The 13364-nt window shown below is 38.7% G+C and overlaps 1 protein-coding gene across 1 annotated transcript; it reads right to left on the reverse strand.

Moving 5' to 3' along the window:
- Window positions 1-1281: 1281 nt before the first annotated feature.
- On the reverse strand, window positions 1282-9382 carry LOC117196809 (serine protease inhibitor Kazal-type 14). Its single transcript, XM_033406839.2, is given in 6 exon segments — window positions 1282-3678; window positions 3681-3703; window positions 4658-4769; window positions 4772-4793; window positions 7634-7671; window positions 8532-9382. Coding segments are annotated over 6 exon segments (300 nt in total). The 5' UTR covers window positions 8617-9382; the 3' UTR covers window positions 1282-3658.
- Between the last annotated feature and the right edge of the window lie 3982 nt (window positions 9383-13364).

Raw genomic sequence — 13364 nt, forward strand, 5'->3', positions numbered from 1 at the left:
CGCATCCGGAGCCTGTGCTCCGCAATGGGAGAGGCCACAGCAGTGAGAGGCCCGTGTACCTCAAAAAAAAAAAAAAAAGAACCAGCTTTTAGTTTTATTGATCTTTGCTCTTGTTTTCTTTGTTTCTATTTCATTTATTTCTGCTTTGATCTTTATGATTTCTTTCCTTCTGCTAACTTTGGGTTTTGTTTGTTCTTTCTCTAGTTCCTTTAGGTGAAAGTTTAGATTGTTTACTTGAGATTTTTCTTGTTTCTTGAGGTAGGCTTGTATAGCTATAAACTTCCCTCTTAGAACTGCTTTTGCTGCATCCCATAGCTTTTGGATCGTAGTGTTTTAATTGTCATTTGTCTCTAGGTATTTTTTGATTTCCTCTTTGATTTCTTCAGTGATCTCTTGGTTATTTAGTAATGTATTGTTAGCCTCCATGTGTTCGTGTTTTTTACATTTTTTTCCCTGTAATTCATTTCTAATCTCATAGCCTTGTGGTCCGAAAAGATGCTTGATATGATTTCAATTTTCTTAAATTTACTCACGCTTGATTTGTGACCCAAGATGTGATCTATCTTGGAGAATGTTCTGTGTGCTCTTGAGAAGAAAGTGTAATCTGGTTTTGGATGGAGTGTCCTATAAATATCAATTAAATCTATCTGGTCTATTGTGTCATTTAAAGCTTCTGTTTCCTTATTTATTTTCATTTTGTATTATCTGTCCATTGGTGTAAGTGAGGAGTTAAGGTGCCCCACTATTATTGTGTTACTGTCGATTTCCTCTTTTATAGCTGTTAGCAGTTGCCATATGTATTCAGGTGCTCCTATGTTGGGTGCATATATATTTATAATTGTTATATCTTCTTCTTGGATTGATCCCTTGATCATTTTGTAGTGTCCTTCTTTGTCTCTTTATTTATAAACTTCCTTTATTTTAAAGTCTATTTTATCTGATATGAGTATTGCTACTCCAGCTTTCTTTTGATTTCCATTTGCATGGAATATCTTTTTCCATCCCCTCACTTTCAGTCTGTATGTGTCCCTAGGTCTGACGTGGGTCTCTTGTAGCCAGCATATACATGGGTCTTGTTTTTGTATCCATTCAGCGAGCCTGTGTCTTTTGGTTGGAGCATTTAATCCATTCACGTTTAAGGTAATTATCAATATGTATGTTCCTGTGACCATTTTCTTAATTGTTTTGGGTTTGTTTTTGTAGGTTCTTTTCTTCACTTGTGTTTCCCACTTAGAGAAGTTCCTTTAGCATTTGTTGTAGAGCTGGTTTTGTGGTGCTGAATTCTCTTAGCTGTTGCTTGTCTGTAAAGCTTTTGATTTCTCCATTGAATCTGAATGAGATCCTTGCTGGGTAGAGTAATCTTGGTTGTAGGTGCGTCCCTTTCATCACTTTAAGTATATCATGCCACTCCTTTCTGGCTTGTAGAGTTTCTGCTGAGAAATCAGCTGTTAACCTTATGGGGAGTTCCCTTGTATGTTATTTGTCGTTTTTCTCTTGCTGCTTTCAATAATTTTTCTTTGTCTTTGATTTTTTCCAATTTGATTACTGTGTGTCTCGGTGTGTTTCTCCTTGGGTTTATCCTGTATGGGACTCTCTGCGCTTCCTGGACTTGGGTGGCTATTTCCTTTCCTATGTTAGGGAAGTTTTCGACTATAATGTCTTCAAATATTTTGTCGGGTTCTTTCTTCTCCTTCTGGGACCCCTATAATGCGAATGTTTTTGCATTTAATGTTGTCCCAGAGGTCTCCTAGGCTGTCTTCATTTCTTTTCATTCTTTTTTCTTTAGTCTGTTTCGCAGCAGTGAATTCCACCCTTCTGTCTTCCAGGTCACTTATCCATTCTTCTGCCTCAGTTATTCTGCTATTGATTCCTTCTAGTGTAGTTTTCATTTCATTTATTGTATTGTTCATCTCTGTTTATTTGTTCTTTAATTCTTCTAAGTCTTTGTTAAACATTTCTTGCATCTTCTCGATCTTTGCCTCCATTCTTTTTTCCAGGGTCCTGGATCATCTTCACTATCATTACTCTGAATTCTTTTTCTAGAAGGTTGCCTATCTCCACTTCATTTAGTTATTTTTCTGAGGTTTTATCTTGTTCCTTCATCTGGTACATAGCCCTCTGCCTTTTCATCTTGTCTATCTTTCTGTGGATGTGGTTTTTGTTACACAGGCTGCAGGATTGTAGTTCTTCTTGCTTCTGCTGTCTGCCCTCTGGTGGATGAGGCTATCTAAGAGGCTTGTGCAAGTTTCCTGATGGGAGGGACTGGTGGTGGGTAGAGCTGAGTGTTGCTGTGGTGGGCAGAGCTCAGTAAAACTTTAATCCGTTTGACTGCTGATGGGTGGGCCTGGGTACCCTCACTGTTGGTTGTTTGGCCTGAGGCCACCCAACACTGGAGCCTACCTGGGCTCTTTGGTGGGGCTAATGGAAGACTCTGGGAGGGCTCACACCAAGGAGTACTTCCCAGAATTTCTGCTGCCAGTGTCCTTGTCCCCATGGTGAGCCACAGCCTCCCCTGCCTCTGCAGGAGACCCTCCAACCCTAGCAGGTAGGTCTGGTTCAGTCTCCTCCGAGGTCACTGCTCCTTCCCCTGGGTCCCGATGCACACACTACTTTGTGTGTGCCCTCCAAGAGTGGAGTCTCTGTTTCTCCCAGTCCTGTTGAAGTCCTGCAATCATATTCCACTAGCCTTCAAAGTGTGATTCTCTAGGTATTCCTCCTCCTGTTGCCGGACCCCCAGGTTGGGAAGCCTGATGTGGGGCTCAGAACCTTCACTCCACTGGGTGGACTTCTGTGGTATAAGTGTTCTCCAGTCTGTGAGTCACCCACCAGCATTTATGGGATTTGATTTTACTGTGATTGCGCCCCTCCTACCGTCTCACTGTAGCTTCTCCTTTGTTTTTGGATGTGGGGTATCTTTTTGGTGAGTTCCAGTGTCTTCCTGCTGATGATTGTCCAGCAGCTAGTTGTGATTCTGGTGTTCTCGCAAGAGGGAGTGAGAGTACGTCCTTCTACTCTGCCATCTTGGTTCAGGCAAGACTGGTAGTTCTGAGAATGCTCTTATACCTTCATTTAATTTCTAGATAGCAATTTCCTCTCAGACAAGAGCTGTGAAAGCTTAGAGCACTCTCCCAGGGTGTACTTTTTCTATTCCAAGTCTGTCTTAGACAAACTAGAGCTGGTAGATGGATGACTACTCTGGTTACAGCTGCGAGGGGAAGCTCAGCTGGTTATTTTAGGCACATTTCCTATTAATATATATTTATTTTTAATTCTGAAGGAATATGGAAGAAATTTCTGTTGTGTTCTTTGGAAGACAACCAGGAGCCTTTACATATTGATAGGTTATTCCACAGTTTACAGTATCAGAGACCTGATTAAGCCCTGTGTTTGTCTCTGATCTTTGGCTCAAATGTTCATTTTGTTCTACTTCTGAGGCTTGAGATACGGATCTGAGACCCATGTTAAATGAGACTTTCAGAAAAGTTTATTTATTAGGGAGAATATGGAAGGCAGCGAATCAATGAGGGGAGAGGTCTGCAAGTTCACTAGGGGTAGCTCTCTGTCACTAAGAACACATCTAAGGAGGGGTGAGTTGCAAGAGAAGGATTTTCTCAATGGAAAGATAAAAAAAAGGTACTTCTTTCATGTCTGAGTCCACTCAGCATTTTCCATCATGCAGAAATTAATTTTTCCCTGAGATTTCCTAAAGGAAGAATCAGAATAAATATTTCATTAATATAATGTCAGAGCTACAAAAATACTTGCAAAATTATCTATCACCCTTATTTTATATTTGAGGAAACTAAGAGCATAAAGGACATTGATTACAGACAAAAGCCAGGTTATTGGATTTCCTACCCTGTTATCCTTCCATGATTCCAAGATGCCACTGAAGATATTATGACCTATATTATAAGCTCTTTGAAAATAAGTTACTTAATCAGGCCTCAGCTTATGATATATGAGGCATATCAGTCCTCATCTTACTCTGTCAATACTCTTACACTTTGGCTGAATTCCTCATTAGTGGGGGTGGCCTGAGGTTTACAAATTCCTGTCTCATTGCTCTTTGTGAAAATTACAAAATGATCATTGGGTGGAGGGCTTCAGTCTGGTGCCACGGGGAGAGTTTTTCTCCCTGTGAACTTCACTGTCTTATACAGAGATCAACCCTGAAGCCACAGTTTAGTGAGACTTAGTGTCTAATCACTGATAATCATGTCACATAAATCCAAAAACTAAACTAGCCAGAGGACCCAAACTTTATAGTCACCTACCCTAGCTCAGAGTTTCAGACACATATGAAGTTGAAGATATCTGAGAGAAGGCAAAAGTATAGTTTGTTTTAAAATCAAAGAATTTTAAGGACTCAAAGGGATATTTAAAGCTTCAAGTGAAAAAAAATCTATCAATTGGCATATGGGAATGAGAAGGCTGAGAGAAGAAAGGGCCTAGCAAACACTACTGAGTACAGCGAATCTGCTTTCTACTCCAGTGGGCTTTGTATTGCCACATGTTCTCCTGAGCAGGGACTGATTATTATCTGCGCAAACTGGAGCAAATTCCTGGCTTCAAGGCTGTTGTACTTGGTAGAAGAGGTAATCACCTTGCACTAAGCTTTTTCATTGTTCTCTTCTTTTCTCCCAGTATTACTCACATGCTCTCAACACACAAGATGCAGAGATTTTCATAGGTTACCAAATTGTTGCCACAGATGGGTTGATATATACCAGGGCAGGGGTTCACTGTTCCATTGAACCAACTCAATCTACTTTCTTATATGGACATTTCACCTGAAATTGAGTTGAAAAGAATGATATGATTAGAATTACACTCACAGACACCCCTGGACTTTACTAGGAAAATCTAAACATAGAATCATATCCTAGTCTGACAAAAGCTCTCTAGCTTCCCCCTCCACAAAGCAAGGGAACCAGAACCCACGTATGTCCATCAGCTAACAACGTACGTGATGCCCTTGTTGTCAGGACCTCCTGACAGGAAGAGAGAAAGGAGGCTTGCTATGCTATAGTGGGAAAAGGAAGAGTGAGTTAACAGGACAGATTTGGGAAATTTAGCTTCTCTCTCAATCTCCTTCATTCTCAGACTATTTGACCTGGAATTAGTCTTAGAGATTTTCTGTGGTAACTCAGCTAAGGAAACTGAAGCCCCATAATTGGAAAAGATATTTCACTGAAATCTATATGCCTTGACTTAAAATATTTATCACATCTTATCTACTAAAAATATCTCCAGGCTAACTCTTATCTTGAAGGTGTGAAACATGAGATCATTTAGAGTAACTCCCTGATTTTGTAGGGAAAACTGAAAACAAAGGAAGGGGCATGTCTCAGTGGGACCAGAACCCATGTCTGCTTGCAATGTTGGTATCAGTGATGGCTTGAGAGCAGTGACTCTGGGATGATTGAGCTTGACGATGATAGTCTCAGGGGCTCTATGATTACCATAAGATAGGTGGATAAAGTACCTCTAATACAAGGTGGGTAGGAGTTTGGGCTATTTAGAGAAAGAGCGATCATATTTGAGCTCTTCTCCCTTCTTCCCTTATCCAACACCAGCACCATGGCCAGGTCACCACCATCTGTCTGTCACCCAACTGCTCCCTCCACTTTCTCCTTTCCTCTGTAGCCTCTAATTTCTGTAATTTAAACGTCCATTGAATCATATTATTCCTGTACTTATGCTCTTTTAATTGCATTTCACTGCACATAAAAAATTTCTTCTTAGTATAAGCTAAAAGACCCTATGTGATCTGTACCCTTCTGACTTTTCCAACCTTGCCTTATACCACCTTGCTGTTTGCCATTTTCCATGGTTTTTTTTTTTGTCTTTTTAAAAATTTTGTTTTGTTTTTGCTTCAAGTGCTCCATAGTCCCTCCATCTCAGAGTCTTGTGATTTGTCACGACCACCCCATCAAATGTATTGTCTTTTTCTTGAACCTAAACTCATTCTGCCTTCAGAGCTCAAGTTATGACCTACTTTCTCAGAGTTCCCAAAATACAATCCCAACTTTCCATTCCTTTTTTAGTACCTCTAATCAGTGTGTAATAAAGCATTTATACAATTATTTGACTAATTCCACACTCCAAAGAATTAAAAGCCCATAAGGGTAAGGTCTGTTTCTGATTAGACTAACCTTTGTGTGTCCAGCACATATATTGGCACTTAGTCTTGCTCTATAAATATGTGCAAAATGAATAAGATTTTAAATAGTTCAAACTGAATGAATATAGTCAAATAATAGCAAGAGTAATTAGTAACATCTTTAAATACAGCTTTTCTTTCTCTTTAGAGTAGGATGTATATTCATCGGGTGAGTAGGCTATGTATTCATCTGCTGTGTAACTATAACAACTGCTGCGCCCTCTCCCTCCCTCTCTGTGTTCCAGTCACACAGGTCTTTAATCAGTGACTCAAGTAGGTAAATCTTCCTCACTGCTCTCCATCTGGGTGGCTCCTTCTCACCCTTCACATCTCAGATAGCCCCATGCCCAAGAAGCCTTCACTGACCACATTGTTGATAGTAGTATCTCTACTTTCAAAAGATATTCTCTACTGTACCATCCTATTTCTTTTACTTATAGAATTATTTATAGAATTTACTATAAAACCAGTCACTCTCTTCGTTTTTTCTGGCTATTTTTGTAAGCTTCATGAGAAAATAAGTAAGAATGAGTAAGGTTATTTTTGTTTATAAATTTATGGACAAGTGGAGGACTACTCTTGCAGGCAACCTTCTTAAGAGGAAAACTCTAGGACTCAACTCTATGAGACTAGAGTATAAATCCTGGACAAATTCTATAGACTTTTTTACTGGAGCTATAGCCTCTGACAGGTTCTACACTCTGATCTCTGGGTCCCTTGAAGGCCAAGCTGCCCTCAAAACATCTTTCTCACCAGTCAACTCATGAATATATTTTTTTAAGAAGTAAAATTTAAAATTTACTAATGAGACAAAAGCTTAAAGTGCAAGTGCTCCTGAAGTGAAGGACTACAGTGATGCAAATCCACATCAAAAAACCAAAACAATCTTTCATTTCACTATTTCCCCCATTTATTAAACATTTATTTTACCCCACAGTATATTCAGTGCTCAGAGGTGTAGCTGAAAATGAAAAAGGTGTCTCTGTCACTTTGCCCTCATACGATTTGGAAACAGAATTTGAGGCTCTGTTCAGAGATTTCCTGTTCCTTCACATTTCCTCAGTCTATATCTTAGAGTTGGCGTTTGCCATTCACAACTCCCATAGGCATTCTTTGCGTATCACAGGGCAGTTAGGAGCATTCTTTCCACCAAACTGTGAGCCCCTCCAGAGCAGAAACCATGTTATGCCCAAGTCTGTGGGCATATAAGAACCTGCCCTGTCCCCTGGCAACCGCCAGTGTCCATAAACATTTTCCAGGCACTACCGAGGGCTCTGTGGTATACCTATGACCAAATCTCAGCTTGGGTCCCAGTTTGGATTACTCTCCTCTGAGCTCCTATACCTACAGTGTACCTGCCACATTCATGTGACATTGAAGAACATCACTTGCCTCAGTAAGGTTCTAAAATAGTAGTTCCAAAGAAAACTCAGAGTCTCGTTCCCAGGAAATTTAGAGGAAAATTACCTTAATATTTCCATGTGGTGGCCACCAGTGTGGAGGGCCTGAAACCATAACAAATGAAAATAGTTAAAGAATCTAGTATCTGGTAAGTCATAGCTTAATTTGTTGACAGAATAAAAGAGTTCTATGTAGTACCAAGAAAGCTTGCAATAATTGAAAACATTATTTCATTTATACATATATTCATTCATTTTTTTAAAATGTGGGGTAACTCTTTTACTCCTGGTAGATAATCAGCAGAAGACTATATAGGTGCATCACTGCCAGTCCAGTGTACCAAATAATTTTTTGATTAACAGTAATTAGCCTGGGCTTGAGAGGATTCAGAGCTGACAGCCAATATATGAAAGAAATTAAGAAATGCTAGAACTTTAAAGAGATCTTTTAACCCAATCCCCATATCTTATGAAATGCCCAAGAATTCATGGCAGATAATGTAAGAAAACTAAGCTCTTCAGTCTTTGAAGCTAGGTCGCTCTACATGACTTCTCTAAAAAAGGACACAAAAGATAATGACCCAGTCAAATATATGGCAGAGCATTTTCAAAAGTTCTGAATTTTTGTGATGCACTGTCTTGGAGGCATATTGCCAGTCACTTTCACATGTTACCTCACCCAGTCACCCAAGCCCCTGGTCCCCACGAGTTAGGTCTTATAGTCTGCATTAATAGATGGGAAAGCTAAGGCCCCTGCCCATTGGCCCAGAGCCTTTTTTTTTTTTTTTTTTTGATCACACTCCATTGTCTGTCTCTCTATATATACAGATATATAAGTAGAGTAAAATGATACACTTAATAAAAATATATATACACAAAAATCTCAAAGCATTCTCTTCTAGATTATCATGTCACAGCCCAGCAATCAACCTTACATCCCTGCTCAAAACAGCTACATTACTCACCAGAAGGTAACGTCAAATGTATCACGATAAAGGACAGAAGTGAGCAGAGTACTGGGAAGGATTTGGCCATTTTTCCTCCTGGCATGTCCTTAGAATAATTCTGTGTGATACTGCTTCAGGATGTTGCCTTTTGATACAATCACAAAAGAAGAGGTTATCAGGATATTAAGACCACTTCTGAAGTGAATATTCATCTGCAGTATATGTATTGTATGCTCCTTCTCCGAGAACAAATGCTCAGGAATAAACTTTGGTTAGTTATAAATAAATGTATAGATCTCAGTGACAGACCTGTGACTACTTAGAAGACAGAAGTAAATCAGAGGTTACTGTTTGGGAATAACTGTATTATGTTAGGATGGAGATATTTTAAGTGTCTTGAAAAGGCACGTTACCTGATGATTCTCTCAAAATTTTTTTATTTGAAGGGATACAAAGAAAATGATAAGGCTGCTAGAGGCTTCTAGACAACAAGGGCTTCTCAATAGAGGAAGCAGGTCTGTACTTGGTCATGAAGCAGAGATTGCCTCTTGAGATTAAGACAAAGATTTCTAATACTCCAGGCCTACTTGGCTGTGCTGAGAATCTTCTGACTTGGAAAGCTAAACCCTCTTGGAGCATTCTGAGAGACTGCATAGGGAGAAAAAAAGAAATACTCTATCTCACAGGAGTTCCCAAGTTATTTCATCCAGAATTCAGTGAGCAAATCCTCCCTTGGGATTGCCTTTCTTTGTAGCAGCCTTTCTGACCCTAAAGAATGGTATATGGAGGTTCCAGGTCCTGACCAAGGACCACATTGAACTCTCCCTGTCTTCCTGTTCCTGCAAAAGTGACCTGGTCCTCCTTATGTCCTAGAGGCCTTTTTCTCTGCTCTGTAGCATATGTTGATAGGTAATATACATGAACTTGCCTTTATGCTATGGTGTGATATTTGTTATCTGAGACACTGAGATGTTTCCACAGTGCTCCACTCTCCAGGATGTCTGGAGGCTCCTGGCACAATGTCCAGAGCTGTCTGCTCGGCCCGCTCCTGAGACAGTCTATGACTCCATGTTTTTCTAAATACATCCCCATCTCTTCCTGACATCTTCCCTGGATTTTTTTAGGAATGGAGCTTCAACAGTGGAAGATCCAGCTGTACCAGAACACAATGCCAGATGCCCACTCTCCCTACCACGTGTACCCAGGTTGACTCACCTCAGAAAGGAAGTGAGATGTAATTCTTTGTGGCTGGTGCCTCTCCTTTAAGGAGCATGTGTTAGAGCCTCAAGAGGGGATAGAATAGCTGTGTAGGAGAGGGAAGACACTGATGCATTGTGTGCTGGGCTGAGCAGGCCCTGGGAGGCCAAACATTTAGGATGAGTCAAAGACAAACTCAGCAGGAGGTGTTGGGGAAGGGAGTACAGAGATGCCTACAAGACTTGGGTGGTGGGAACGGATCACTGGCCAGGGCAGCCCTGGGTGGGCAATCCAAAGAGGCAATAGCAGAAGAAACATACCACAGTAGGAAAGAGCATAGAAGTATCGAATGTTCCACAACAATAATTAGTGCCTTTGGCCAGAATGAAAAATGTGGAAACAGCTGAGGAAGAGAGGAGGTTGCAGTGACAGATGAGGTCTGTGGATGCCATTTGCAGTAGGTCCAGCCTTGTCCTGTAGCAATCCAAACCTTTGCAGCTTTGTAACAAGGAAGATACCTTATCAGAGCTGGGTTTCCTCCTAATTTCTGAACTTCCTGCCTCTATGTTACATTTTTTAAAAAGCAATTCTTCTTATGTCAAGGAAATACAAGTTTAGAAAATTCAAAAAGTAGAAATATTAGAAAAGAAATAAAAAGACAAGAAACCTCAAAACCCATAGATAACTGTGAAACATAAACTGTATTGAATTATATCATTCCAGTTTTTTAAAAAAAATCTATATATACATACACAGAAATGAACATATATACATGTTCTTGTCATATTTAATCAAATTTTTGTAGTATATATTGTTTTACACTTTTTTGACTTAGAAATGTACTGTGACATTTTCTTGATCTTTAAATATAGTCATATAGAACATGAATTTAGATGCCTAGTGTCATATTCTGTCACATATATGGATTTTTATTATATTAATATTCTTCCATAGTTGCTCAATTAGGCTGATTTCAATTTCATTATTCTCAACAATACTGGAATGAACAAATTTTTATTTACCTCAGTTAATTTGTCTCATTATTTCATTTCAATAAAAGCCTAAAAACAGACCTACTGGAAACTTCCAGAAAGGACCTGGGTCACTTAGAATATGAAAGAAGTGGTTTTCATCCAACCTGTGGGCTTTGTAAGTCTAATATGGAACAATTTGAAAATACCCTGTCATCTTCCTAAGTAAATCAGTCATCTCCCAGTTCAGAGAGGTAGAGGCATCCCATTGTTTAAGAAGGATTCTGGACATAAAAGCAAAAGATCAAGTTACAATATTTTTGTCAACTTGAAAAGTAATTTTTCCTCTCTGGACGGAATTTTCCCATTTTCACAATGGGGTAATCAAACCTTCCTTAAGGAACTCTTTGGAGGTTTAAGCGAGCTAACATTTAAACAGCTTGGAAAACTGCCTGCCTCCGCTACTGATGTGGGCTTTATAGGCTCAGAGCCACAGATTGATTGCATTGTATGAGTATTCAAAGGTAATAATGAGCGTGAAATTACTTCCCACCTGATAATAAATAATTTACATTTTTCTCAACTTTGCTTTGTCACAGATTTTGTTATTAGCAGGGTATCACTGGTTAAATGAGTTCCCGTAGGCCTTCTACTGTCTGGGATTCTGGTTTGTCAAGAGCTGTATGGGCACTGGAAATACAGCCGTGAAAAAGAATGGCATATTCTTGACCTTAATGGAGCTTATACCTTGGCAGGAGAATATTATTAAACAAATAATTACTCGTGGAAGGCAGACTTGAAGAAGCAGATTTTAACATTTGAGTTTCCTGACTCTTGTGACATTCCAGTATGAATCATGGCCCCTCTGATACTCATCCATAACAGCAATGAGAAATCAAACAGTAATTTCCACAGATCCAATATCTTGACTAGGTAAAAGTGAAGCAGACTTTCCTAAGATAAAAGGAATTGCATATTATCAATATGTGACCCTGTTTAATAGTTGCAAAAATAAGATAACAGAGAGAGGTCTACAAACAGTATTTAATCCTATAGATTAAATACATAGAGGAAAATACATAGAAGAAAAAGAAAAACATAGGAAAAAATCAAGCTAAAATAGTTTTAGCTTTTCCAAATTGCAGTTGAACTAATATTGGGAGAGGAGAGTAAATAAGACTGAGGGATCCCATCTTCCTCAAAGAATCCTTAGTCTTTGACTTCTTCATCATCTCTCATACCCATGGTTGAATTCCAGAAGCTACAATTTGGGGCTTTGTTCCTAGATGTCAGGCCCTATTCCTAGCTATGAAATAATTCAGTTTGTATGTTCCAGTGTCACCTCAAACGAATATTTTAAAAAGCCAATTCCTCACTGTACAGTCCAAAGCAGATTCTTTTTTTTTAAGTTTATTTTTTTATTGAAGTATAGTTAATTTACAATGTTGTGTTAGTTTCAGGTGTACAGCAAAGTGATTCAGTTATATATATATATATATATATATATATATATAATAATACATATATATATTCTTTTTCAGGTTCTTTTCCATTATAGGTTATTACAAGTTATTGAATATTGTTCCCTGTGCTATACAGTGGGTCCTTGTTGTTTATCTGTTTCGTATACAGCAGTGTGTATCTGTTAATCTGAAACTCCTAATTTATCCCTCCCCCACCCTTTCCCCTTTGGTAACCGTAAGTTTGTTTTCTGTGTCTGTCTGTTTCTGTTTTTTAAACAAGTTCATTTGTATCATTTTTTTTTTTAGATTCCATGTGCAAGTGATATTATGTGATATTTATCTTTCTCTACCTGACTTCACTTAATATGATAATCTCTAGGTACATCCATGTTGCTGCAAATGGTATTACTTTATTAATTTTTATGGCTGAGTAGTATTCCATTGTACACATGTACCACATTTTCTTTATCCATTCATCTGTCAATGGACCTTTAGATTGTTTCCATATTTTGGCTATTGTGAATAGTGCTACTGTGAACTTAGGAGTGCATGTATCTTTTTGAATTGTAGTTTTGTCCAGATATATGCCCAGAAGTGGGATTGCTGGATCATATGGTAGCTCTATTTTTAGTTTTTTAAGGACCCTCCATACTGTTCTCTGTAGTCGCTGCACCAATTTGCATCCCCACCAACAGTGTAGGAGGGTTCTCTTTTCTCCACACCCTCTCCAGCATTTTAATGATGGCCATTCTGACTTGTGTGAGGTGATAGCTCATTGTAGTTTTGATTTGCATTTTGCTAATAATTAGCAATGTTGAGCATCTTTTCACGTGCCTGTTGGTTATCTCTACGTCTTCTTTGGAGAAATGTCTGTTTAGGTCATCTGCCCATCTTTTGATTGAGTTGTTTTCTTTTTTTGTTTTGTTTTTGATATTAAGCTGTATGAGCTGTTTGTGTATTTTGGAAATTAATCCCTTGTCAGTAGCATCATTTGCAAATATTTTCTCCCATTTTGCAGGTTGTCTTTTCATTTTGTTTATAGTTTTCTTTGCCATGCAGAAGCTTTTAAGTTTAATTAGGTCCCATTCGTTTATTTTTACTTTTATTTTCATTACTCTAGGAGATGGGTCCAAAAACATATTACTGCAATTTATGTCAAAGTGTGTTCTGCCTATGTTTTCCTCCAAGAGTTTTATAGTATCCAGTCTTACATTTAGGTC

The sequence above is a fragment of the Orcinus orca genome, chromosome 3 (assembly GCF_937001465.1).
Source record: "Orcinus orca chromosome 3, mOrcOrc1.1, whole genome shotgun sequence".
Classification (NCBI taxonomy): Eukaryota; Metazoa; Chordata; class Mammalia; order Artiodactyla; family Delphinidae; genus Orcinus; species Orcinus orca.